The sequence below is a fragment of the Phalacrocorax carbo genome, chromosome 15, assembly GCF_963921805.1.
Source record: "Phalacrocorax carbo chromosome 15, bPhaCar2.1, whole genome shotgun sequence".
Taxonomy (NCBI): Eukaryota; Metazoa; Chordata; class Aves; order Suliformes; family Phalacrocoracidae; genus Phalacrocorax; species Phalacrocorax carbo.
Genome location: NC_087527.1, coordinates 7,489,759 through 7,516,443, shown reverse-complemented (window position 1 = coordinate 7,516,443; position 26,685 = coordinate 7,489,759). Strand labels below are relative to the sequence as shown.

At 57.2% G+C, this 26,685-nt stretch overlaps 1 protein-coding gene across 2 annotated transcripts in view; it reads left to right on the top strand.

Moving 5' to 3' along the window:
- The window catches only part of SEZ6L (seizure related 6 homolog like), a 52,493-nt gene that overhangs the window by 21,956 nt on the left and 3,852 nt on the right, over positions 1-26,685 (top strand). For both annotated transcript variants that reach the window (XM_064466394.1, XM_064466393.1), the window contains exons 2-12: positions 7,669-8,370; positions 8,631-8,764; positions 17,850-18,042; positions 18,616-18,801; positions 19,235-19,400; positions 20,297-20,463; positions 21,534-21,728; positions 21,821-21,959; positions 24,628-24,824; positions 26,059-26,253; positions 26,372-26,563. In XM_064466394.1, the coding sequence (XP_064322464.1) occupies positions 7,669-8,370; positions 8,631-8,764; positions 17,850-18,042; positions 18,616-18,801; positions 19,235-19,400; positions 20,297-20,463; positions 21,534-21,728; positions 21,821-21,959; positions 24,628-24,824; positions 26,059-26,253; positions 26,372-26,563 (2,466 nt within the window). The remainder of the gene's footprint in view (positions 1-7,668; positions 8,371-8,630; positions 8,765-17,849; positions 18,043-18,615; positions 18,802-19,234; positions 19,401-20,296; positions 20,464-21,533; positions 21,729-21,820; positions 21,960-24,627; positions 24,825-26,058; positions 26,254-26,371; positions 26,564-26,685) is intronic.

Below are 26,685 nucleotides of genomic sequence, written 5' to 3'. Positions count from 1 at the left end.
GGGCCAGCTGCTCCCACGGACCCTTAAAGGGGGCTTGTTCCCGAGAGCAGGACACACCTTGAGCAGGGCAGCCTCCCCAGGCTGGGCACCCGCTGAGCTGGCACAGGGCTGGGGGGGGTGGTGCAGGATCAGCCCCAGCACTTGGGGGAGAGCTCGGGCAAGACGTCTGCAGCAGAAGCAGCTCTGGGCAGGATTAGCTGATCCCAGCACACTGTCAATCCACCTAAGCCCGTCACACAGGCAAAGCACAGCGGCTGAATGCCGCCATTAATAGCATCCGTATAAGCTTCTCAGGGTTTCTGTTATAATCAGATCACTAAAACCTTCAGGACGGTAACTACTGAACTTGAGCAATCAAGCCGTCGTCCTCCGGCAGCCTGGGAACGTGCGCTTGCAGCGAGGCAGCGATAGCATCAGCATTAGTAATGGCAACCCGGCGATACAGCTCCTCATGGTTTAGCTCTTTCAGGAGCACAGCAGCAAAATGAGTGCTTTATGATTATTTCAGCATCCTTTATCAAGCATTTGCAGTTCCCTAATTCCTCTAAGCCCCTCTGGCTGAGGTATCAGGAGCAATCAGATTTGCCCAGCTCTTTTCCAGCCACGGCACCTCTGGAGCAGCACAAGTGTCTGCCATTGCTGGCTGTGGCTGCAGGACATAGTCCTATCTCCCAGGCTGGGGCTGCGGGGGGTCCCAGGGACCCTCTCTCATGGGGATGAAGCTTTGGGTCTGGGGACGCCGCAGGTCCCTGCACCGTGGGGGCCTGGGGCTGAGCCTCCCGTGGGAATGACGTGACTGTGCAGCATGACCCTGGGAAGGGGCATGTGGACTCGGTGTGCACCAGGGGCTGCCCAGACACGCTCTGCTCTGCTCTGCTAGCAGGGTGGCTGTGATGACAGCCCCTGATTTTCCGATGTGCTGGGGCTGACGTTGCAGAGATCACAGTCACTGGGGTTGTTTCTGAGGGGCAGCTGCTCCCCTGGGCACTGTCCCTGGAAGCTGAGCTAACAGTCAGTGGCTCCTGCCCTGCTCTGAGCGCATCCTTTTGGGCTGCAGCTACCCCACAGCCAAGCTCCCACCCAGACCCTGGCGTGGCACCATGCTGGAGCCTGCCCTGCCAGCCCAGTGCAGCCCCGCAGGGGGTCCCCAGCCAATCCATCCTGGGGGACACCAGGGGTCTCTGGGGCTGTCCTGGGACCTCAAGCACGGGCAGGGACTGTGGTGGTGTGGTCGAGGTGATTTGCTTCCAGCTTCTCACGACGCTTTGAACAATGTGCTTCCCTTCCCTGCTGCTCTGCAAAGGCTTTCAGGGCTGGAACAAACTCTTCACTGTGTCCCTAATTGAAAGCCCCTTGATTGCCGGGGGCTTCCTGCTGCAGGGGAGCAGCACAGGCGGCTGCTGCCAGCAGGGAAGGTCTGACGGCACCGCGGGTTCCAGCATGCGGTTTCTCTGCTAATTCAAGGTTCAGAAGCTGAAACCTTAATCTCCCCGCGGTGCTGCACTGGGTCAAGGGCAGAACCTGGGTGTGCCCTGTGTCCGAGAGCGCGGCCGGGTCCCCTCGGTGGAGATGTGGGGACGCTGGCACTGTGGCCACCAGGCAGCGGGAAACTGCCTGAACACGCCGTGTCTGTCCTGTGCAGAACACAGCCAAGCTGCTTTTTGAGAGGCAACACTGAAAAGCCTATTTTGCTTTAATGGAGAACAAGAGCTGAGAGCGTATGAAATTGTGGCAAAGGGGAGAGCTTGAGCTCACATTTAATTAGTTTTCTTTCATTCGTCTGGCCTTGCAATCTCATTCAGTGTTTTGCTTGATACATTACAGTTTCGTCAGTTAATGCGCCTGGGCTGTCACGGCAAATTCCAGGCCACAACCCAAAATCTGTTGCTGCGTGCACACAGATCACAGGCAATAAGCAGATTTAATTCTGAGTAGCAGGAAAACAAAAATCTTCACAAGAGTGAGATAAAACTATCCTAAACAGCAAAAAATAGGCTGTTTGCACCTGAAAAAAATATTGTCAGAACAATTAGTTGTTCTTTGTATGGGCAGAAGGATTGCATGGGTGACAGAGTACAGCCCCCAGTTATGTTGGTCTTTGAGGTTGTTAATTTTGCTCATGATAGCGAGTTTCAAAGAGGCATTTGTACATGTTTATATATGTTTAAGTATGCATTTGGAGCCAAGGGCCGTCTGTGAGTGGCTGACGATGCTGCTTGGGTGCGTAGCTGGTGCCCTGCAAGCGCCCGGGTCAGTGCTGCGTCTGGGCGAGGGGAGCCGCTTCGGCAGCCGCTGCCCCTGCCCTGCTGCCCCTGCCGGCGCTGCCCTGCCACCCCTCCTGCCCTGTTGCCTCTCGGGACCGCCGTGCCATCACCCCTGGCCAGCGCGCAGCCCGCACGCTCCCACGCGCAGCACGGTGCGCTTGGCACCCGTGCCCTGCAGAGGAGCGAGCGCTTCCGACGGCGGCTAAGTATAAATCGTGGGGGAGTGAAAGCTGGTTGGAGACGTCCTCCCCGGAGCTGAGCTTCCTTCCTCAGTGTTTACACGCCGGTATCTAGGCAGATCCCAGAATAGACCTGAAGATGAGCTGTCGTTTTGCATTAAGGTCATTTGTGCTCCACACTGTTCCCGGAGGTTTCTGTCCCATCTTGCAGGAGCAGCCACCCGTGCCAGCGCCACTGTGCAGAGCGCAGTGCCCCGGGTGTCGCACGGTGCCTGGGGGGAGCAGGGGCTGCGGGGGCTGCTTGCGGAGGCTTTTGTGGATTTGGAGAAGCCTTTCCAGTCTCAAACCGCCTGCGGAGTGCTCCTGATCAAGATAAAAGATAAATCCCTTGTACATCTTGATAGCATTTACTTCCTCCAGAGCTGGTTTAGCAGATTAGATCAAGGTCAAACGCAATCATTTCTCTTCCACCAGCTCAGTGTCTCTGCATTGATTGATTGTTCAGAACAGGGTGGATTTCGGCAGCTGGGAAGGGTCTTGCTCCACCTGCCCCAGCCCCCAGCTCAGCCTTCCTTGGGGCTGGGGCAGTGGTGGGCAGCATGGGTGTCCTGCAGTGCTGGGTGACATTGTCCTGTGCTGGGAGTGGGCGGCAGAGAGTGAGAGCCCAGCTATGAGAGCACCCCCAAGCAATCGTCCGGTGCTGACATTTCCTGCCCGCCATTATGGTAATAGTTTTGCTACTGCAACTCAGAGTAAATCCACAGAACGGATCATAAATCTCTGGTGGTTTATTTAGTGGTCTGGTGGCATTAAGTGAGCAGGCTGCATTGCTGTGCTCCGGGGAGGGGAGAGGGGCTAAGGAGCTTCCAGTGATGACAGTGAGCCACAACCCCCCCGCGCTCCTGGGCTGGCTCCTGGGTAGAAATGCACCAAAAGTGCTCAGGTAATTTCAAACCTCATCTCTCACTGTGATTACCCCATAACCCTTGGAGGTGGGAGAACTGCTGTTTGCATTCAGATAGCTATGGAAAGTATCTTACCAAAGCCCACCCTTATCCTAATATCACATATGGAAACCTACTGCAATCCTTCCTTAAGGACAAGGGTACCCGGTTCTGCTTCACCTGCTCTTTGCTTTTCCTAAAGCCTCATTCACCCAGGGAGAGGCCGTGGGTGGGGGAAAGCCCCTCTGCGGGCAGTGACACCCCCTCGGCGTGCAGGGGCCTCTGCCCCACAGGAGGGAAGAGCTGGTGGCTCCCTTCCTGAGGCGAGCACCAGGCACAAGTGAGTGGAGGAAAGCCAGCCGAGCATGGGTGGGGAGCAGGCACAGGGCTGTGCCAGGGCCATGGGGGGGTCACAGTGCCACCCCAACACGCGGGGGGTGGGATAGGGGTCTGGCAGTGCCGGGGAGGTAGTAGGCAGGGCTGGCAGCCCCCATCCTGGGGACATGCTGGAGCACAGCTCTGGTTTGGGGGTGGCGATGCAATCTGGAGTTAAGATCGTTAATCACTTCTCTTCCTGGTAATGTGGAATATGCCCTTATTAATCACCCATGCCAGGGTCCTCCTGTGCCTCCATCTCCCTGCTGCAGCCTGGCTGCGTTGTTCTTTGCTTCCCTGAAATACACATTTGCCCTTTACAAACTAAAGCATGTTAAGTATCTCATTACAGAGTCGCTATACAGAGTGTTTTATTTCATGCTTTGTTAAGGACAGAATCGTTTAAATGCATCCTGGCAAAGGATCTAATAAGAAATTAGTCAACTTTCTGAAAGCATAAAATATGGTTTAACAGCAACATCCATTAAGAATTAGAGTTCACATGACAAATAACCCGGGGTTGCTGTGTTGCTTTTTCTGGTGACACACCAGCTTTAAGGACTCAGGTTCCTGTGGGAACATCCCAACTGTGAGAAGGCGTCCTGCCGTGTCCCACCAGCCAGCAAGGTCCCTCCCCTCCTCTTGGCTCCTGGGGCCATGCCACCTCCTCCTTGTCTGACAGCCCCATCTTCTCCCATAACAGACCACTGTTTTGCTGCAGAGCACTAAAACAGATGAGCTGAGACACAGTCAGACCAACGGCAGTGGGAGAGCAGCCACCAGCTGCCCATCCCAGGCTTGGGCTGGGAGAGGAAGCCTAAAGCATGTGAGAGCCCTGCAAAACTTGTCAGGGAAGGAGACCTGATGCTACCGCTGCCTTGGGAACCAATTCCCCACATTGCCCCATGGCAGGATGCCCCTCATTCCACCGCAGGATTCCCATCACCCCATGGCAGGATGCCCATGGAGGCCAAGCTCATCCTGGGTATGGGATGGAGACGGAAGCAGAGACACTCAGAGAGACAAGTGGAGGGTGCGGGGCTCCCAGGAGACCCCACTAGCAGTATGCATAGGGACACTGAGGTGCCCAGCCTCCCCAGGGGGAGCTGGGGGAGATTATTCAGAACCGACACAAGTCGGTGGTTGCAGATGACGTGTGTGAAATGTCTCCTAATGTGCTAAGGGAATCGGCTAATGAATTTGCTGAGGGAATCGGCTAATGAATTTGCTGAACCACTGCTAATTAAAGAATTAACTTTGTAAGTCGTGGGAAACATAACGGGAGAGGCCAGGAAGCCCTTGGTGGCTGGGACTGGCTTGCCTGCAGCTGGGTCTGCGGCTCGGCTGCCTGAGAGCAGGGAGCAGCAGCCTGGGGTGGGCACAGGAACAGCCCCAGCTGTCCTGGGGAGCCAGAGCTAAGGACCAACCCGGGTAACGGCAGCCCATGCAAGGGCTCTCCCGGACAGAGGAGCAGGAGCAGCTCAGGGACTGCCCTGGCACAGCCCAGCGAGGGGAGAGGTGAGCCCGCCTGCAGCGGGGGGGAAGGCTCCCGCACTCCTGCGGTGCACTCACTGCACAGATCTGGACAAAAATACATGTCCAGCCTTGGACAAACAGATTTTGGAAACTCCATCCTTCAGGCTAACTCTCCCAGCCTTTGCCTTTTCCTGTCGTGTTCCCTTATCTTCAGTTCTCACCAGAAACAGCTTTGGTTCTCCAGAAGAGAGAGCACAGTCAGCTTTCGGCAGGCTGCTTGTTTATCCCTGTGCAGGCTGCTTGTGCCCACCCTCCTGCCCTGCAGGCAGTGGCCACCGCATTAATGGCCAGGGATATCCCACGGTGCGTTCCAGAGGGTGACACTGGGCTGCTTTTGCTGCAGAGCGACCACATGGAGCAGTGACCACTGCTTATCCTTGCGCAAGCTGCAGGCAGAATAACTGCTTGGTTATAAAGGGAGCTGCCAGGGACCACTGGGACATTCAAGGCCAGACTTTGCCACCCTATGGCCACTGTGGGTCCCTTTTCTCCTTGGCACATGTGGAGGTGACAGTGCTGGGGTCCCTGGTCCACCTGGGCGGGCACTCTCACCTTACTGTGTATGAGCCCGAGTCCTGTAAAGCCCCTGAGCCCGCACACCTAAATAATGCAGGGGCTGTGCGTTATGCATGCAAGTCAGCTCCGAGTGAGCACACACCTCTGCAGAAAGCAGAGCAGGTACCTGAGTGTTTCCAGGATCAGAACTTAAATGCGTAATGAGAGGCAAACAGCTGGGTGGCACAAACACGCCGGGGGAGCCGCAGCACGGCCGGGGATCACGAGCAGCATAACAAGCAGCTGCGCTCTGCAGCGTCACCGCATGCCGTGCCAGCACCGCGCTGACCCAGCAGTGCCGGTGTAAACCAGCGGAACTGCCCCGCTGCTGTGCCGGAGCAGTGCTGCACTGGGCTGCACCGCCGTGCGCCCAGCACGGCACTCGCCGGCTGTGCGGCAGCAAAACTAATGCTAAGGCATCAGAAGCAGAAGTTTAAAGGCATTAAAACCACAGGGTGATGTAAACAGTGGTTGGACTCCACGGGAACTATATTCCCCTATGGCACACACCATGCAGCGTCCCTGTGTTTCGGGTTTCACATCCAAAAGCTCCTTTCTTCCTTTTCATTCCAGTCCTACCTTAATTAGTAGAATCTGAAACACAAAAAATGAAGTTTGAATTTAACATAAGCATTGTGCTTTTGTTTAAAGTATCTGTAACACTAATTGTAATGAAGTGCCCGGGGTGAGCCAGAGGTTTATCATGCTTTGCTGGAGTCTGCTTGGGAAAGAAACCCCTGGCTGCCACCCCGGTCCCCTGTCCCACAGACACCCGGCACCGTGGCGAGCACATGTCCCGGCTGCTCCCGCAGCCATGTCACAGCAGCTAGAACTGCTTTTTGGAGCAGCTTGGTGCCTTCGTTTGCAGTCATGGAGGGGAGCATGTGCCTGGGCAGCCCCAGGCTGGCAGTGGGACTAGGGGCTCACAGACCCCCCGTGCCTGGCCAGGCGCCTGCCTGCGCTGAGGGCAGGGACCGCACATTTTGGGGACTCAGGCTCCAAACCCTCTCAGGGGAGCTGAGGGGGCTGGAATTACGGTCTTTAAGTACCATGTATTAAGTGCCTTCCCTGGCAACTGCTGTTTCCATGGAAAATGTTGACTTTCTGCCTCTCCAAGCTTTCTGCAGTGTTTCACAGAGCCATGGCGCTGCTTACGCCTTATTTTACACCGTGGACCTCAGCCCAATCAGACCTATTGGTGGTGAATAAATCTGTATTTCATGCAATTAAACTCCCTGGCTGAAGCGGTGGCGGTGCAGCTTTGATTACTCTTTCTTTCCCGCACATTGCTTTGCCCAACACAAAAGGTTAGTGGCTGCCTAAGGAGAGACTTTGCAGAAGCGGGTGGTGTTTTGCCATGGGAGGCCAGAGGAAGTCAGTTAATCGGCGTCTGTTCCCCGCCAGGCAGCAGCGTGAGGAAGACAATGGGAAAGAGCCGTGGCCTAATCAGGCGCTTTGAAATAGCCATATTTGCTGATGACAATTGCAAAAATAGAGGCTTTTCACAGAGACCGAGCCAGAGCAACAAACTCGGCAGGAGAGAGCGAACCTCCCTGAACAAGTGACCTCTAGATAAAGAAACCAAATAGCAGCTCTGAAACAGCAAGATAAGGCCACCGAGTTTCAGCAGAAACCCAACTTTCAGAGAGTTGATGCAGGCTTATTATTGCTTTACTATAATGAGCCCGTTCAGGAGAGCGGCAGGCGTTCAATCAGCTGCAGCTCCCTGGGGGGCTGATTGCATGCCATTGCCACAGCTATAATTTCATGCCCAGAATTGCTCAAGTCTCACTTTTCCCCATTTTTTTTTTGCAGACAGCGGATCAGGGGCAGTGCTGGTCCCCGCCAGCCCAGACCCTCTTGCTGCGGATGAGCTGGTGGACAAGATGGTTGCTGGAGCCAGGGATCTTGGGCATGCTACTGCCCTCAACCTGCTGCCGGCTGCGGAGGACGGCGCTGATCTGTCGGTGGAAGAGACGACGCTGCTGGTGCGGAGCCATGTCCTGCCAGCACCCACTGCTGCCCCTGACACTGACACAAAACAAACTTTCCCGGTTAAGAAAAAGCCACCTACTCTAAAGCAAGTAAATACAGCAAGGAAGCACCTGAGGCCCAAGCCCACCCTGCCAGGCCCCCCCAGGGCTGCCTCCTCAGTCAGCCCACTGGGCTCCGGCCTCCACACTGCCTCCCAAGAGCCACGTCTGCCAGCGGAGGCAGTGGCTGGGGTGGGGGACGCAGAGCAGAGCACCCCCGAGCTGCCCTGGGGGGGGCAGGCCACCACCAGCCACCCTGCACTGCAGATCTCCCCATCCACCCTGCCGCCGGTGGTCCCCCAGCCCTTCCCTGGCAGCGTGGGCGATGCCAGTGAGGCTCCGACCGCAGCTCCCACCAGCGCCGCCATTAACCAGACGAACAGTGCAGAGAGCGAGATGCACGGCTCCGCGTTGGAAGAGAGCCAAGAAACCACCACGTCCACCATCATCACCACCACCGTCATAACCACGGAGCCCACCCCGGGTAAGCCGCGCTGCCCGCACGGGGCCGGGGAGCATGGGGATGGGGTTACGGCAGCTGACAGGGAGCAGCCGGCTGTGCCGTGGCAGCGGCACCGCCTGGGTTTGTGGGGCTGCCTAAAACCTGCTGCACTTCAGCGGGGTCGGCCGCTGGAGGAGGGACCTGGGTGCTGGGTTTTAGGGCAGCGGGAGCACCTGGGCATGGGAGGGAGCTGCCGGGTGAGCTGTTCCCCCAGGGCAATCGCTGACACGAATTCCCCCCAGTCCTCTGCAGCATGAGCTTCCACGAACCCGAGGGCTACATCGACTCCACGGACTACCCCCCGCTGCCCCTGCACAGCTACCTGGAGTGCACCTACAATGTCACCGTCTACACAGGCTATGGCGTCGAGCTGCAGGTGAGCAGCGCGTTGGTAGGGGGACCACCATGGCCCAGCCCCCTACGCTGCGGCAGCAAAGGATGCAAAGAACCCATGGCCTTGGGCACAGCTGCCCTGAGCACCTGCACTTGCTAAGAAAATCCCTTACCAGGAAAAAAACCAGATTTTTCTTAGGCAGTGTAATAAATGAACTGTATGAGGGAACTGGTACATCCTGAACGTCAGTGATGATCAAAGCGTTAAAATGCCATGCAATTAATTTAACCACAAGACACTGGCAGGCAATTTGCAAAAAAGGCACTCAGCCTTTGCGGGAAGGGGTGAAGCAGCAGCGCTGTCTCCAGTGCGGCCACCAGCCCTCTGCCCCTGCTGCCCTGCCTGCTGAGAGGTGTGCGGGCAGCCCCGAGGCATCTGGGTGGGCAGCAAAAGTCCCCTCTCCAGCTAGTGCTTGCTTTGGAGGGTTTTGACAAACAGCTCCCACGCAGAAGCAGGGCCACATCCCTGGTAATAACGGCATGGTAAAAACCACATGGACGAGCAGGCATTTTGCAGCAAACCCCAACAACTGCAGACATGCGTGCCGCAGCAGAAAGCCAGGGCTGAGTTTCTGCAGGAAGGCGTCTGTAAATGCTGTGAGCTGGCACACACGGGAGCGTGGAGCAGCGGGCACGGCCGGTGCGGGTGCAGCACACCACGTGCCAGGGCTGCCGCCGTGCCAGCGCTGTGCAAACCCATCAGAGCAGGGGGTCTGGCCCAGGCAAGAATGCATGGTCAGCTCTCTCTGAAACGCTGTGTCCCACAGCCCGGCAAGGCTGGGAGCAGGGCAGAGGCCTTGACACGTTTCAAACACCATCAGTCCACGGTCTCCATGCTCTGGTGTGCAATCCTTTCTTGTTCTTGCGCTCTCCCCACGTCACCATTTGCGTCCAATTAAAATCCATTAACTTTTAATTCGTGTAATTAAGCATGTGCATTAAAAAGAGTAGTAGTTCCAGTGAGCTAGTTCCTATCATCCCTCTGGCAGGCACGAGGGGCTGACCTCCACGGCACAGCTGTGGAAGCGAGCCCCGGTGGGGAGGTTGCCCTGGGAGCCAGCAGAGCCGGGGAGCAGTGGCAGTGGCTCAGGGGCATGCACTGGGATGTGTGCACATCTCAGATGCTTTTCCATGGCAGTAACTCTGTCCCCCCAAATCCACAGGGTGCTAAAGACAAGCTGCTCCATTGTAAATTTGCCTCCATCCATAATCCATCAGGTGACACCACTCCTGACCTCACTGCATTGTAAACTGAGATTTTAATGGAGCATAAAATTAGCCTCTCCACCCCCGAGCTTTGCATTTTGCTTTGCTGATGCTGCTGAGCTTTTCAGACAAATTAAATCACAACGTGGGTCCTCACTAGCTGAGCATGCACTGTCTAGCCCGTCCAGCAACTGCCCCTGCAGTGCCCAGGATGCCTGCGGGCAGCCGGGCAGGGCTGAGCTGCCCCAGCTGGATGGGCACTGGTGGGAGCTGGAGGAGGACGGGCTCTGCGGCTGCAGGCAGCGGTGCCAAGTACCCCGGAGCTGCTGCCTGCAGCTGAGTGCAGCAAAAAGGCTGCCTGTGCCCTGTCCCAGGGTGGGCAGCAGCTCAGCAGAGGTCAGGGAGGAGGGAACGCCACCTGTCTAGAAGGGGCAAGGGAATCTTTGGCAGCAAGCTGATGATGCAGGCTTTAAACTGAGGGACTCGGGGGGTGGGACCAAAGTGGCAATGCTAACGCCATCACATCCAACAGGGGAATAAGCCAAGCCAGCCAGAGCAGTGACAAAAGTGCTTTAGCTGCCTCATGAGATGACAATCGGAAGACCAACCTCCTCAAGGGTGTGCATGGCTGTAGTGGATCCTTTTGCTCCCCTTCAGGGAAACCTGTGTGCTCAAGCACCTCTCTGAAGTGCCTGTACACCAACGCACGCAGCGTGGGGAATGAACAGGAGGGACTCGAGGTCTGTGTGCAGTCGCAGGGCCATGATCTGACTGCAGTCACAGAGACATGGTGGGATAGCTCGCATGACTGGAATGCTGTCATGGATGGCTACAGGCTCTTCAGGAAAGACAGACCAGCAAGGCGAGGGAGGGGAGTTGCTCTTTATATGGGGGAGCAACTGGAATGCATCGGGCTCTGCCTTGGAGTGGAAGGAGAACAAGTTGAGAGCTTGTGGGTAAAAATTAAGGGACAGGCAAATATGGGTGACACTGTTGTGGGAGTTTACTACAGGCCACCTGATCAGGAAGAGGTAGTTGGTGAAGCCTTCTACGGACAGCTGAAGTAGCCTCACAATCGCAGGCCCTGGTTCTTGTGGGGGACTTCAACCACCCTGATATTTGCTGGAAAAGCAACACAGAGAGGCGTGCACAATCCAGGACGTTCTGCAGAGCATCGAGGATAACTTTTTGGTGCAGTTGGTGGAGGAGCCAACAAGGCAATATATGCTGCTCAACCTTATACTAATGAACAAGTAAGGGCTGGTTGAGGATGTGAGAGTTGGGGGTAGCCTTGGCTGCAGTGACCATGAGATGGTGGAGTTCAGGATCCTGCATAGTAGAAGGAGGGCGACAAGTAGGATTACAACCTTGGACTTCAAGAGAGCCAACTTTGGCTTCTTCAAAGACCTGCTAGGAGGAATCCCATGGGCTAGGGCTCTAGAAGGCAGGGGGGTCCAAGAGAGCTGGTAAGTATTCTAGGACCGCTTCCTCTGAGCTCAAGATCTTTGCATCTCTGTGAGGGGAATCAGTCAAGCAAAGGAGCCAGGAGACCTGCATGGATGACCAAAGAGCTTCTAGACAAACTCAAATGGAAGAGGGAGGTTCACAGGATGTGGAAAAAGGGACTGGCCACTTGGAAGGAATATATTAATAATGTCAGGGTATGCAGAGATCAACAAGGAAGGCCAAGGCCCAGTTGGAACTAAAGCTGGCAAGGGATGTCAAAGATAACAAGATGGGCTTCTTTAAATACATCAGCAGTAAAAGGAAGACTGGGGCTACAGTGGGCCCACAGCTGAACAAGGAAGGGGCCCTGGCGATGCAGGATGCAGAGAAGGCGGAGTTACTGAATGCCTTCTTTGCTTCAGTCTTCACTGCTAAGGTTGGCGCTCAGGCATCCCAGCCCCCAGAGGAGGGAGAGAAAATCTGGAGACAGGAGGACTTCCCCTTGGTTGAGATGGTTTGGGTCAGAGATCACGTAGGGAAACTGGATCCTCACAAATCCATGGGCCCCGATGGGATGCGCCCACGAGTGCTGAGGGAGCTGGCAGATGTTATTGCCAAGCCACTCTCCCTCATCTTTGAAAGGTCATGGAGGACAGGAGAAGTGCCCGAGAACTGGAGGAAAGCAAATGTCACTCGAGTCTTCAAAAAGGGCAAGAAGTAGGATCTGGGAAACTCTAGGCCAGTCAGCTTCTCCTCCATCCCTGGAAAGGTGATGGAGCAGTTCATCCTGGGGGTCATCGCCAGGCATGCAGAGGAAAAGAAGGTTATCAGAAGTAGTCAACGTGGATGCACCAAGGGGAGATCATGCCTGACCAACCTGATAGCCTTCTGTGATGGCGTGACTGGCTGGGTCGATGAAGGAAGAGACGTGGATGTTGTTTATCTCAACTTCAGTAAGGTGTTCGACACTGTCTCCCATAGCATCCTCACAGGCAAGCTAAGGAGGCGTGGGTTAGATGAAAGGACAGTGAGGTGGATAGAGAACTGGCTCAACAACAGAGGTGAGAGGGTCCTGATCAACAGGGCAGAGTCTGGCTGGAGGCCTGTAACTAGCGGTGACCCTGAGCCAGCACCGTGTCCTTGTGGCCAAGAAGGCCATGGGTGTCCTGGGGTGCATTAAAAGGAGTGTGGCCAGCAGGTTGACAAAGGTTACGCTCCCCCTCTGCTCTGCCCCAGTGAGGCCCCATCTGGAGTGCTGCATCCACTTGTGGCCCCCCCAGTTTAAGAAGGTCAGGGAACTGCTTGAGCAACTCCAGCAGAGAGCTGCCAAGGTGATCAGGGGACTGGAGCATCTCCCTTATGAGGAAAGGCTGAGAGACCTGGGTTTGTTCAGCCTGGCCAGGAGAAGACTGAGGGGGGACCTTAGCAATGCTTACAAATATCTGAAGGGTGGGTGTCAGGATGATGGGGCCGGGCTCTGTTCAGCGGTGCCCAACGCCAGGCCAAGGGGCCACGGGCACAAGCTGGAACACGGGAAGTTCCACCTGAACATGAGGACAAACCCCTTCCCTGTGCGGGTGCCAGAGCAGGGGCACAGGCTGCCCAGAGAGGCTGTGGGGTCCCTTCCCTGGAGACATTCACACCCCGCCTGGACGCGGCCCTGTGCCCCTGCTCTGGGGGTGCCTGCCCCAGCAGGGAGTTGGATGGGATGATCTCCGGAGGGCCCTTCCAACCCCTGCCAGCCTGTGATTCTGTGAAGGGAGCTTCCAGTCCCTGCCCTGCCACCCCAGCCGCTGCAGGGCCCCTCCACAGGTGCCAGTGGGTGAGGACTGATGTCCTCCAGCGTGGCAGCATTAGTGAGTGCCTGACCTGCTGTTGCAGGCAGCGAGCTCTGCAGAAGGCTTTTTAACCATTAGCCAGCAGCAATGTAATGATTTATGTCCCAAGGAAGCTAGAAATAGGACTCATGGCAAGCAAGACAATAGATTTATCCCTTCTCTTTAGTTCGCACAGGGGATGTCGTACACGATACATGCTGATGAAGCCCATGGAAGAGACAGACAGTGCGGTGCAGAAACATCATCTGTGTTTGCATGAAAACCTGATTTTAAAATGACCAGTCCACCCTGTACATCATCTCTGACAGTGGGGCGGGTCCCACGGTGGTGATGTGTCCCCACCTCACAAACAGGCTTTGCCATAAAGACCCATGCCCTGGCTGCTCCCAACAAGCCTGCAGGATAGACAGATAAAATGCCAGCACCCAAGGGAGCTGAACCTGGAGGAGTCCCTGCACAAGCTGTTGCTGGCACAGGAGGGTGCAGCTGGCTGATATCACAGCCCCCAGCAGCATCTCAGCTGGCAGAGAGGCCAGTAATCATGGGGTTTGGGTTATCCCTTGCCTCCCTCCCCAGGTGCCAGGACCCATGGCAATGCACAGGGAGAGCGCAGGGCCCTGGGGTACACCCAGGCACCGTGCCTCAGTTTCCCTACTTGTAAACCAATACCAATGGCCCTATGCTGTGCCTCTTTGCAGCTTGCACTTTGGGAATTAATTAGCACAGGCATGCTGGAAGGTGGCAGTCCTAATTCTGTATTATTTCCTACCAGAAGGGCTGGGACTAGAGGTGGCAGGAGGAGGACTGGTGACCGCAGGGGTGGCAGCAGCTCTCAGGTTGGGAAGCAGAGTAAGGGACATGTGAGCTGAGGCAGCTGATGGACAGCAGGTGCCACTGCTCATCCCCAGTGTGACAGCCTGGCTGGGAGCAATGCCCGCACCAGAGCCAGGCAGGACAGCCCTTACCTCCCCGCTGCTCCCTCTTGTTTCGTCTGGTGCTGATGGACTCTCTTCCATTGCTTTTTAATTATTTCACATGTAGAAGTGCTGTGAGCTTCAGTGGCTCCGAGGCTAATTACATTGGGCAGGTGCTAGAGTAACACAGCGCAACTTCCTCAGCTGCCTCACCATGATGTGGATAATTGGTTAACATTTAAGTGATTTGGATTTAATTCACAGCTCCTGTAATGGAGATGGGCAGGAGTGATCTTACTGGGTAAGGAGGAATGGGGCTGAGCTCTCCTGCCAGGATGGTGTGATGCAGAAATGACTCACAGGGAATTCCTTTTTTCACATGGGTTTGCCAGGGCTGAGCTCTGGAGCCCAGACCCGCTCAGGGGTGCTGGTCTGGGAGAAGTCAGGCTGGGCTGGGGAGTGGAGCTGTTAAGGCACTGCGTTGCTCTGTGGTGGGGTGGCCTGGGGAGCTGAGGTGGATGGGCTCTGTGTGGAGCTTGGGCTGGTGTACTCCCCTGTCATGAGTGGTGCACGGTCTCAGCAGGTCCTGCTGGAGGCTGGACATGAGGAAGCATGTCCTGTGTGGGAGAAGGTCTCCCCCAGGATTCAGCATGAAGCACAGGTATGGCAGAGCACCTGAAGGTGAAGAGATTTACTTCTGTGAATCTTGTTAAAGGCATCTGCAGGGGAAAAGAGAAGCCCCTGGGACAGGAAAGTGCTGACCCCTGCATGGGGGACACTCCTCTCAATGTGGGGACCATGGGAGATCCCAGTGGTGGCAGGAATGACTGTGGCATTGCAGCCTTGCCCCAAAACAGCGACTGTGAGCACAGAGCCCTGGGGCTGCTCCTCTGGGCACTTGGAGCAGTTCAGGAGGCCACGAGGATCCTCTGTTTCCTTCCCTTGCACCTTTAGTGCCAGACCGTCATTTGCTGTGGGGGATATCTCCCTTCAGTGAGGAGGAGGCACAAAGCCTCAACATCAGGTGTGGTGTCAGGAAGGGCTGCCAGCAAACCTGCCTGGTGCTGGGGGTTGCCCAGTGCCGTGTGAGAGCTCAGGGTCCCTGCTCTGCTCGCTGCTGGCAGCCCCCCACACCCTTCGCAGCATCCCAGAGAGAGCTGTGCCCCAGCCTGCCTGCCCCCGCGCCAGCTGAGTCGTGCCATCGCAGCCCTGAGAGCTGTGGAGCAGCCAGTTCTCCAAATGCTTAGTTAAATTATATTTATTTTTAAAATTCTTGAATCTTCTTGGCAGGAAATAGAATTTCCCTAAAGAGATTTTCTAGTGGGTGAGCAAGGCTGGCAGTCTGAATCAAGGATCCCTCCTGTCTTCCCAACAGACTCTTTAGGAGCTGACATTGGTGCAGTCTTTGATTAAAGTAAGAACTTGTCCTCCCCAGCCCCTGGCAGGAACTTGCACATATGGTCCTTCTCGCAGCGGCTGACTGTCCCTGGCACAAGGCCACTGCATTCATCCGTACCCACCGGTTACTCGCGAGCGGACAGGGTCTTCTGAGGATGTCTGCCTACCTGGCACTGGCACAGGGAACTGTGGGTCCTTCGCAATGGCATCCCTGCTCCGGGCTCCTCTGATCCTGGGTTTACAGGAGGGGAAGGCTGCTGGAGGAGCCAAGCGGTGCCCCCACCCCATGGCACCCTGCAAAGGGCCGGGGAGATGCCACAGCATTCACCATCTCCCTCTCTTCTGCAGAGCTCTGCCTGCTTGAGCTGCTCATCTGAAACCCCTTCCCAGCAGCAGAGCTGGGGAGGGAGAGCAGAGCAGCGCGGCTGCCATCAGCTGCTTGGGTGGGACTCCTGAACATCTCTTTCTAATTTGCCAGAGTGATTCGGTGCTACATAGCATGCCTGATGCTAGTCATCACCAGAGGAAGCTAGCTGGGGAGCAGGTTTGTCCTTGAGTGATTTCAGAACAAAATGTGTTAGAAACACCCTGGAAACCTCTTTGCAGTGATTCAGACCTGGCTCAGGAAGCAAAACCCTGCCCCACTGGGATCTGGGGGGAAGCCATGAGTGCTGTACGTAGCCCACTTAGCACCCCTGGATCCCGCACTCCAGATAATTCATCCCAAGTAACATTTAATTCATGTCATTTATTAATCATTAGATCTGAACCATGCCACCAGGCGCGAGGTGTGCACGCTGTGCTCGGGAGGCTTGTTTTCAGGACAAAACCTGGGGAAGAAGAAATGACCTGGGCCGGGGTGGGGTCCAGGACAGGCACTTGCCCCGTGTTTCCGACGTGCCATGTGGCACCCGTGGGGACTGAGGATGGCCTTTCCCTGCAATGAGGGCCAGAGACTCTCTGCAGTGACCCAGCACCCTGCTGCAAAATAAGGCTCCTCCTGGGTTAAAAGCGTGGGCTGGAGTGAACCCTGTCATGCTCTGACCCAGCCTAGGGGCTGCTTAGCCCAGCCCCACAGTAAGGACCAGGCTTTTCCAGGTACTGCTCTGGGCTTAGAGACCTTTGAGGCATGCAGAGAGTTACCTGATGGGGTTGGGGTCATTTCTCCTGAGGAAATGTCCCTTCTTCCAGCAGAAGGCCAGAGGATGCAAAGCACCGCAGGTGGTTCAGTGCTGCTCCCCCCTGCAGTACCAGTGGCCCCTGGAGCCAGGCACATCCCCAGATTGTGTGCCAGGTTGGGGAGATGAGCACGGTTGAGACAACAGCAACAAATCCTTCTAGTCACAACAGTGTCGGGAGCGCTCGCAATTACGGGCTAAGGCTGTGGTGTGTGCTAAATATAGAGCCCTGGTCCTCACACACTTAAGGAAACAAGTGATCTGATGAGCATCTTTCTGCTGAGATATGAGCCCATTTATTAAGCTAAATGGACGTGAAATGCAAATGTGAGGTTACTTTTCAGCTATCTCCAAATAATAATTAAAGCCTTTTGGGACTGCTCATTAGACACATTTGCCATGTGACTCCCCATCCACTCCCCGGTGTGGATGAGGGATCCCGTGGAGGCTGCCTGGTGCAGGGGGTGGGTGGTGAGCACTGAGCCCTACAAAAGTACCCTGGTTTGGTACCTGTGCTGAACAGCCCAGCCACAGCTGAGACTGGTGAGCTGTGGCCATGGCCATGTTCCATGCCATGGTGCCCCAAGATGCAGGTCTGCTCCAAGGGCTGATGCAGAGGGAGTTGGGGTCCTACCACTCCCCTGACCAGCAACTCATGAGGCCTCTCCGTCTTCCTCCTGTCCAACCCTCACTGCTTCTACGCCCCTGCCTAAATCCCCAGTTTCTGCAGGGGACTAGCCATGGGCCAACTTGTGTTGCACAGAAGCGTACAGCTTTGAAACATGTCTCAAGCCAGCAGCTTTAGCTGTCTACGCCTGCTGACCAGGGGAGGGAGAAGGGGTCAGCAGTCGTGGGGGTCTCTTGGGCTAATGCGGGGCACAGGCTGCTCTATCGCAGCTGAATAAGCAGGTCCTGTCCCCAGTTTGCTGCCAGTGTCAGAGCAGTGCAGAGGGAAGGCTGCAGTGGTGTAATGCTCTGTGGCGGTGGGCGCTGTGTGTGTTTGGGGGTGGGACACGACTGCTCACCAAGCACCCTGCTGGGACCCCCGCCTTTGCCTCCGCAGCTCACGGGTCTCTGCTCCCACCCAGGTGAAGAGCGTGAACCTGTCAGACGGGGAGGTGCTCTCCATCCGTGGGGTGGACGGCGATGCCCTGGTGGTCCTGGCCAACCAGACCCTGCTGGTGGAGGGCCAGGTGATCCGCAGCCCCACCAACACTATCTCCGTCTACTTCCGCACCTTCCAAGATGAGGTGGTGGGGACCTTCCAGCTTCACTACCAGGGTGGGTGCCTTCCCGACGTGGCTGCACGAGGAGGGGTGGGATGGGGCGTCGGTCCCACAGGGCTCATGGGTGTGGTAGGATGCCAGGCTCTGCCCTCACAGATCAGCCAGGCTCCTGTTTCACTGCATGCCTGTGCTCAGAGCATCGTCTGAGGTGGGGGCGAGCAGCAGCTCATGTCATGTCCTGGGCAGAGGGTTCAACATGCACGGGCATCCCGGACCTTAGTGGTGGCTGTGCTTCTCACACCCGCCTTGCCCCGTTTCTGTCCCCATGCAGCAGCTTTTCCTGCACAGACTCAGACTGCAAGTCTATTTTTTCCTTGAAGAGCTATAAAAAATAGATGAGTTCAAGCAAATTCTTTTTAAAATAGAAACTGGGTCTGAGCAAAAGCAGTAACAGGTGGAGAAGCAGCAGCATGGTGGTTTGTCGGTGCTCTGCGTCTGGCACATGGCAGCGAGGTCTGTCCGTGGCACTGGGGGCACATCCAGCATGTCCCCAGCGCTCCCTGCCCAGCCTGCAGGGTGGCTTGGAGCAGACAAGCCCTAAACTCTGAAATGTGTGTGCTTGTTCCAGTGTTTATGCTGAGCTGCAACTTTCCACGGAGACCTGACTTCGGAGACGTCACTGTGATGGATTTGCACTCGGGTGGAATTGCTCATTTTCACTGTCACCTGGGCTATGAGCTGCAGGGTCCCAGGGTGCTTACATGCATCAACGCATCGAGGCCGCACTGGAGCAGCCCAGAGCCAATCTGCTCAGGTACGCTCCTCGTTAGCTAGCCTCAGTGCTAAGAAAAACTGGGATCCCCAAAGAAAAAGAATTAGAGTTGCTTTCTTTGTGCCGTGAGTTGAATGCGGTCCTGGGAAAGCATGAAAGCAATGCCCAGCTCTGCGCACAGTGCAGCCCGAGGTACCGCAGGTTTTCACGTCAGTGACAGTAGAATCTGCCTCCTAATTAGGCAGGTAAGGGAAAGGAAATTATAGATTTTATGTGTATGTTTGAGCATATATGTGTATACATAAAGCAGATAAAAACCAGGCAAGAGGTTCATGCATTAAAGACTGCTGAGAAGAGCTGGGCAGGCATCAGTGGAGGGGTCCATCCCCTTCGCTGTGCAGAAGCCGTGGGTGCAAATGCCTGCGTGTACCCTTTGCCTTGCCCGTCTCAGCGGGGCTGTGCTCTGTGTCGGCAGCACCCTGCGGCGGGGCAGTCCACAACGCCACCATCGGCCGCGTCCTCTCGCCCAGCTACACGGGGAACCAGTCCAGCAGCATGTACTGCGTGTGGGTGATCGGGGCCCCCCCGGGCCAGAAGCTGCACCTGCACTTCGAGAAGCTCCTGCTGACCGAGAAGGACAGGTGAGGCTCCAGGAGCTGCTTGTGCACCCAGGAGCTGCTGGCCAGCGGCAAGGTCTGCACTGAGCCTGTTTCCCTGCACCCCTGGGACCGCGGAGAGCTTTGCTCTGCCCAGGGTGGGACTGCAGGGAGCTTTGACGGGCACTAAATATTCCAAGGCTTGGAAGTTCCTAGCTGTCTCAGCTCCCCCACCTCACACCTCCAGCCCTCCCAGTGCCTGAGCTGCAGGCAGCCTGGGAGGTAACACAGACCCGAGCTCGGGGTGCAGCACGGAGGAGGCTGCCAGCCAGAGGATGGTGGGGACAGGGGCAGAGAAAAATCCTGGTGCAGAAGAGGAGGTTCCTGATTTAGGCGTTCAAGCGCTTAGGAAGCAAGACGGGTCTTTGAGCAAAAAGGGCTACAAGAGGCAGGCGCAGAGCACCAGCCCCGGCTATCCTGAGGCCTTGAGCTTCGTGCCAGGGGACCTTGCTGGTCTCCTGATCCTGCTGGCGGCAGGGTGATACAGTGTGCTGGGTCACACCCATCCTTTCCTCCCTGCAAATGCTCAATGACCAGCACTGCTCATCACCACGGCGCAAGAAGCTGCAAATCCCATGCTATCCTCATCCATAACACAAAGCACATGCTTGTGGTGATGATGCTTGTGTTTAAACAGTATTAACATTCAGTCTGGTAACTGGCAGTAAAGCAGGTTTATGGCTTGTAGTAAAATCAAAGAATAAAGCCCCTGTTTATGACACAGTAAAAGAGACTTATCTGGTTGGTGAATTTTTGTTTGCATGATTTCTTTAAAATGCCCTAATCAGCAGCACTGGAGGGGGAGGAGGGGCCGGGTGGTGCTCCGGGGGTGAGACGCAGGGCCACTGCTCAGATGTAACGTGATGTGTTCTCCCTTGCAGGATGGTGGTGTACAGCGGGGACACGAACCAGTCCGCTGTCCTCTACGACTCGCTGCGTGCCGACAGCGTGCCCTTCGAAGGGGTGATCAGCGACGGCTCCGCCATCAGGATCGACTTCCTCGCGGAGGAGCCCGCAGCCGCCACAGCTTTCAACATACGCTTTGAAGGTGATGTGCCCTCATTTCAGTACCTCTGAGAGCAGCAGGCCAGCCTCAGCCAATGCTCCCTGGCCTCAGGATGTTCAGGCAATTAACAGAGATATGGCTGTAGAAAAGGTCTCGGCTGCCCCCGGCACCAACAGGCCTGGTGCTTTACTGTGCCGCTGTCCCCGCGTTGCTGAAGGCACGCAGGGCTACCCAAACCTTGCCTGGTGCTGGAGTAGCTTTGGGGAATACATTTGCCTAGAAAGAAATAGGAAGAGACATAGTGAAATCACATTTACCAACAGAAATGTTGATGGTGAGCTGAGTGTCCATGGGGCACGTCTCCTGTGCCTTCGGGGCAACCCTGGGGCAGTGGGTGCCGTGTCCAGGATGGGGTCCCTCCAAACCCAGGCTGAAAAGGCCATTGATGCCATGGGAATCACACAGCCTGCAGCGACCATCACCACGAAAAGCCCAGTCTGTCCCCTTCCCTCAGTCGCCGTAGCGTGGCACTGCTGGGTACCAAACCCACGCCAGCCACAGGGACAGGGGCTGTCCTGGCTCCTGCCCTCGCTGCAGCGCTTGCTCAGCAGGCTGCCTTCCTCCTGACCTGCTGCCAGCGGCTCCTTCGGGGATGGGGCGCTGGGCAAGCCCCAGGCAGCTCACACAGATTTGCTCCAGTTGTCATTTAAGTGCATCTTGCTGCCAGGATCAGTCCCACGGGAGCCCCATGCCTCTGAGCAAGCTCAGTAACACAGAGTAACCCCAGGATAGATTGCTCAGCAAATACAGCGACTGGCAACACAGTGAGTGCGTTACTGATGCTGATACACAATGGAAGTGGGGTTTGGTTAAGCCTGCACGGCTCAGGACAGATAAACTGTTGTTAATCATGATTGCCTGTAAAATACGCCATGGAAGAGGCCATTTGTGCATGGTGGGTATGGAAGGATGTGCTTCTAGCTGGGGATGGCAGCAGACCCTAGGGATCACCTAGCAAACCCCCAGAGCCGAGGGTGTGAGGAGCAGGGGAAGGCAGTGCTGCCCCCAACCAGCTCTGTGCCTCCATGGCTAACGGGGGGTTTCTCTTCCAGCCTTCGAGCGGGGCCACTGCTATGAGCCCTACATCCAGAACGGGAACTTCACCACCTCTGACCCCACCTACAACCTGGGCACCACCGTGGAGTTCACGTGCGACCCTGGGCACTCCCTGGAGCAGGGCCCTGCCGTCATTGAGTGCGTCAACATGCGGGACCCATACTGGAATGATACGGAGCCACTGTGCCGAGGTCAGTCCCTGCACCGCAGGGTGATGCTGGGCAGTGGGCAGGAACCACCCCTGGGACCCTGGCTGAGCCCTGCCTGCCTTTTCCTCCCACAGCCATGTGCGGGGGGGAGCTGACTGCCGTGGCCGGGGTGATCCTGTCCCCCAACTGGCCAGAGCCCTACACAGAGGGAGAGGACTGCATCTGGAGGGTCCACGTTGGCGAGGAGAAGCGGCTCTTCCTGGACATCCAGCTGTGAGTAGCCCAGGACCTTGGTGAATGCCTGCCCTGCCAGTGTGCATTCCACTTCACTGCAGTATCCCTGCTCCCCCCACCCCAGGGACCCGCACCGTGTTCCTGTTCTCCCCGTCAGAGCTTCCCTAATCCCCTATGATGTACTTGGCACCCAAGGGGAGGTCCAGGGCAGTACCAGTGCCCCTCCCCGAGTTCAAAGTGTTGATACACCACCCATTGCGGTAGTTAATTGCTCCCAAGACAGCTTCCGAACTCCTCTGGAGCAAAGCCACAGCAGCACACGGCCACGTGCAGCTACGAGTGACATGCAGCACTGTCATGAGCTGGTTCATACAGGGCTGGGAAAGCTGTAAACCTTAGCTTAGTCTCTGGGATGAATGTGATACAGGCACTAAGGGAGGGCAAGGGGCAGGAGGAGGCTCTGCCCAGCCCTCCATTCTGTGCCCTGCCTTCTTTCTCTTGTGGGACCAACATGTTGGCAGGAAATGCATCAGTTCCCCTTTTGACTGCCAGCCCACTCCTGTGCCATTCAGCAACCTGGCTCAGGAAGCTGTGGGGAGCAGAGCAGAGCTACCCAGCAAGGCCCTGGCTGCACCATCCAGGCACGGGCAGGCGTGGCAGCACTGGCTGCACATGCAGGGGTCAGAGGGGTGCAGGCTTCAGTGCCAGGCTGGAAGCCCTTGCCATGATAATGCTGCCGATGCAAAGGGAATCTCCTTCGATGCTATGTTGGGTTTTCAAGAGGAGGGTGTGTTCCAAGTAGGGGCTTAGGGTCATAAAGGTTTTAAAGCTTTCTGTAAAAATCACAAGTCAAAGCTCCCAGTGCACCTTTCCTGGCTTTGTGGGTTCTTGGGCTGAGGAGAACTGGAGGCCAAGTGATTTGAAGTCATCAAACATAAATGTCACTGAGAAAATCATGTTTGACAGAAAGCAGAGATTTACTACAAATGTCAGCTTGCCATGGGGATTAGCTCGATGCCTTCCAGGAACATTCTTAATAAAACATTTGGGGATCAGCTCAGGTGTCTCCAAACAAGGCTGAAACAGACAGACTGACGTGCAGGGCAGGGGTCCCACAGTGACCAAGCACGTTGTGGGCCCACAGGCACTGTGTACACACAGCCAGCTGGATCCTGCCTGTGTGCAGGAGCCCAGGCTTGGCTGGGAAAGTTACTTCAGCCTCAAACCTAATGGAGACTCCTTCTGCAGGGCCAGGAGCATCCTGGCGCTCTCCCCCTGCCCCATGGGGAGGGGAGGACATGGTGTCCCTGCCCCAGCCCCTCCTGTGCTGCCCGGCAGCAGAGCACTGGGTGCTGGCTGTGCTCGCTGGCGGGGATGAGGCAGGACAGTGAGCAGGGAAAGGCGATCTCTGTGCCCGTCCTTGGGGTTGATCTGATCAGCTCACCCACGCCGCCAGCACCAAGCAGGCAGCCAGCAGTGGGGCTGCAAAGGCAAGAGAAACAGCCTGGCAGCAGGGCTGGCAGCCCTGGCTGCAGGGACGGGGGCGGTGGAGCAATGTTCCCCCCGCGGATGAGCATCCATCGCCTGCCCTTTGCTCGGCAGCGAGGAGAGAGCCCCTTGTTCCCTCCCGCTCACGGGGCAGCCCCATCCCTGCTGCAGACGGGGTGGGTGGAGGCAGCTGCCGGTGCCCGCCCTGGCTCTGGGGCAGGGTTTGCCGCCTGCCCGGCAGGATCCCAGCCATCTCCGGCGGAGCCGCTCCGGCTCGCCGAGCCATCGGCGGGCCGCCACTGCTCTCTGCTGGCCGCGGGGAAGGGGCGCCGCTCCCGGGGCGCTGCGGCGGGAGAGCAGCCCCGTGGGAGGGGGAGGGGAGCCCCGTGGGAGGGGGAGAGCAGCCCCGTGGGAGGGGGAGGGGAGCCCCGTGGGAGGGGGAGAGCAGCCCCGTGGGAGGGGGAGGGGAGCCCCGTGGGAGGGGGAGGGGAGCCCCGTGGGAGGGGGAGAGCAGCCCCGTGGGAGGGGGAGGGGAGCCCCGTGGGAGGGGGAGAGCAGCCCCGTGGGAGGGGGAGGGGAGCCCCGTGGGAGGGGGAGAGCAGCCCCGTGGGAGGGGGAGGGGAGCCCCATGGGAGGGGGAGAGCAGCCCCGTGGGAGGGGGAGAGCAGCCCCGTGGGAGGGGGAGGGGAGCCCCGTGGGAGGGGGAGAGCAGCCCCGTGGGAGAGACTGGCCTCGGGGGTCCGTCCCGCCGCCTCCAAAAGACTGCAGCAAGGTGGGCCTCCACGGTGGTCCTGGCCTTTTCCACGCCCTGTGCGGCAGGGTCTGGTGAAGCTGGTGTCACCCCATCGTGGGGCTTTGGGCCCAAGGGAGCCACCGGCACCTCCCCAACCTTTGGGGCGGTGGCTGAAGGCTTGCTCCATCCCGAGCCACCCAGGGCTCTAACCGGGGAGGATGGAGCTGGAGTGAGTTATGTGGTTGCCATTGGAAAACCAGCACTGCTGACCCACTGGAGACAGGTCAGTCCCACAGCACTTGTCCAGCCTGCCTGGGATGGGGCAGGGGCCGGGATGGGAACAGTGATGGGGATGGGCTGTGAAGCAGGTTTGCTGCACTGCAGAGCCAGGGCAGGCGGTCGCCTTGCTACCCCTTGGGCCTGATGCTGTCACGTCCTCCTGGGCTCCCTGCCCAAGCTGCTCTCTAACCAAGCTCTCCTTTCCAGCCTGAACCTCACCAACAGCGACATCCTCACCATTTACGATGGGGATGAGCTCACCGCCCGCATCCTGGGGCAGTATGTTGGCAGCAGTGGTCCCCAGAAGCTCTATTCCTCCAGCCCTGACCTCACCATCCAGTTCCACTCAGACCCTGCTGGGCTCATCTTTGGGAAGGGGCAAGGATTCATCATGAACTATATAGGTAGGGACAGCGGGGTGCTGGGTGCGTCCCCTGCCCTGCCACTGCAGCACAGGTAGGGACCATGACACGCAGCCAGAACAGGTTGTCCACGTGCTGGGTTTGGAAGTGGGGCAAACTGCTGTGGCACCAGCACTCCACATCCCACTGAGCTCCTGCAGAAACCCCCAGCCCCACGGCAGGTCTCTGGGTCAATCCATTCTGGGGTGTCCCCGTATGTCTCCCCTCTTCCAGGCTGGGAAGAAGGCAGTAGCATTTTTGGTCCCTGTTAGCCCTGGTCTGGCCCAGTGCAACTGTGGAGCAGAATACAGAGAGAAATTTCTGGAAATAGGGGTGCAGGTTCTGCCTACACACACTCTGTCAAGCATGAAGCTGATGGCACTGAGGCACTGCAGCAAGGTGTCCTTCTAGGAGAGGTCACTGAAGCCAGTCCGCAGGTGTGCTACTGAGATGGATGTTCCCAGCTCATAGCTCCTTGCTCTGGAGAGGCTTAGACTACATCTTGAGATGTCTGCTCGCATCATCCTTTGGTGCTGCCACGTCTGCCAGACCAGGGCGGCTGATGCCCAAGGAAGGGACAAGGACTGGGAAGGGCATTCCTTCCCCACGGCTGCCTGCGGTCTCGCTGCCTACCTCTCCCCGTACCTGTGTTCCCCTGGCAGAATTCTTCCAATCGTGTTTTCTTTCCACTGCTGACAGTCCTGGTTAGGACAAACAGTGAGCAAACTGCAATGCAGATCACCTGCAGGGATGTAGGTCCCCTCCTCAGAGCCCTGCAGCACCTGTGGCCAGGCTCAGCCATGGGCACAGCACTCAGTGGGCACAGGCTTGGGGCTGGGGAGAGCAGGGCAGAAACCCCTCACCAGAGCAAACCAGCTATGCTGTGACCACAGCATCTGCACCACTCCTCCCATGTGCCTGCAGCCAGAGCTGAGCCTGGTGTTCCCAAGTTACTCTTTTTGTTCTGACCCCATCAAAGACACTGCCCTGTTTTCATCACCGCAGCCCTCCGTCTGCTTTTAGGGTCAGTGCTGGGGAGGCTTCAAAGAGCCCCCATTACCCACTGCTGCCCCACTGTCCCTTCCCTCTGCCCAGGGGATGCCAGCCATGGATCGGGCTGCCAGCTGTGGCTGTGCCCTTTGCAAAAGGCTGTGTGTCCACGTGCAGTGGCTCCGAGGAGGGCTGTGCCACAGGCTCCCACTCGGTGGGTGACAGCAAGCATCTCTCTTGACCGCAGAGGTGTCCCGCAACGACTCCTGCTCCGACCTGCCTGAAATCCAGAATGGCTGGAAGACCACGTCACACACAGAGTTGGTGAGAGGAGCAAAGATCACCTACCAGTGCGACCCAGGCTACGACATCGTGGGGAGCGACACCCTCACCTGCCAGTGGGACCTCAGCTGGAGCAGCGACCCCCCCTTCTGTGAAAAGAGTAAGTGCCCTGAGCAATACGCTACTGTCCCCATTGCATCCCCGTGACCCACACCACTCTGTAACGGCTAGCAGCTGCCATGCCAGGGCTCCCCACTCAGACGGCCTCTTTTCCCCAGTTATGTACTGCACGGACCCAGGGGAGGTGGAGCACTCGACTCGCCTCATCTCCGACCCGGTGCTGCTGGTGGGGACCACCATTCAGTACACATGCAACCCTGGCTTCGTGCTGGAGGGCAGCTCGCTGCTGACCTGCTACAGCCGTGAGACTGGGACACCCATCTGGACCTCACGGCTCCCACACTGTGTCTGTAAGTTCAGGCAGTTTTTCTAGCTCTTGCACAGAAGGTCCGGTCCCGGGAAGCCCTTCCCCGTGGCCAAGAGTTCCCCCAGCCATGGGGGCTGGTGCGGAGCTTTGAGCTACCTGAAAGCA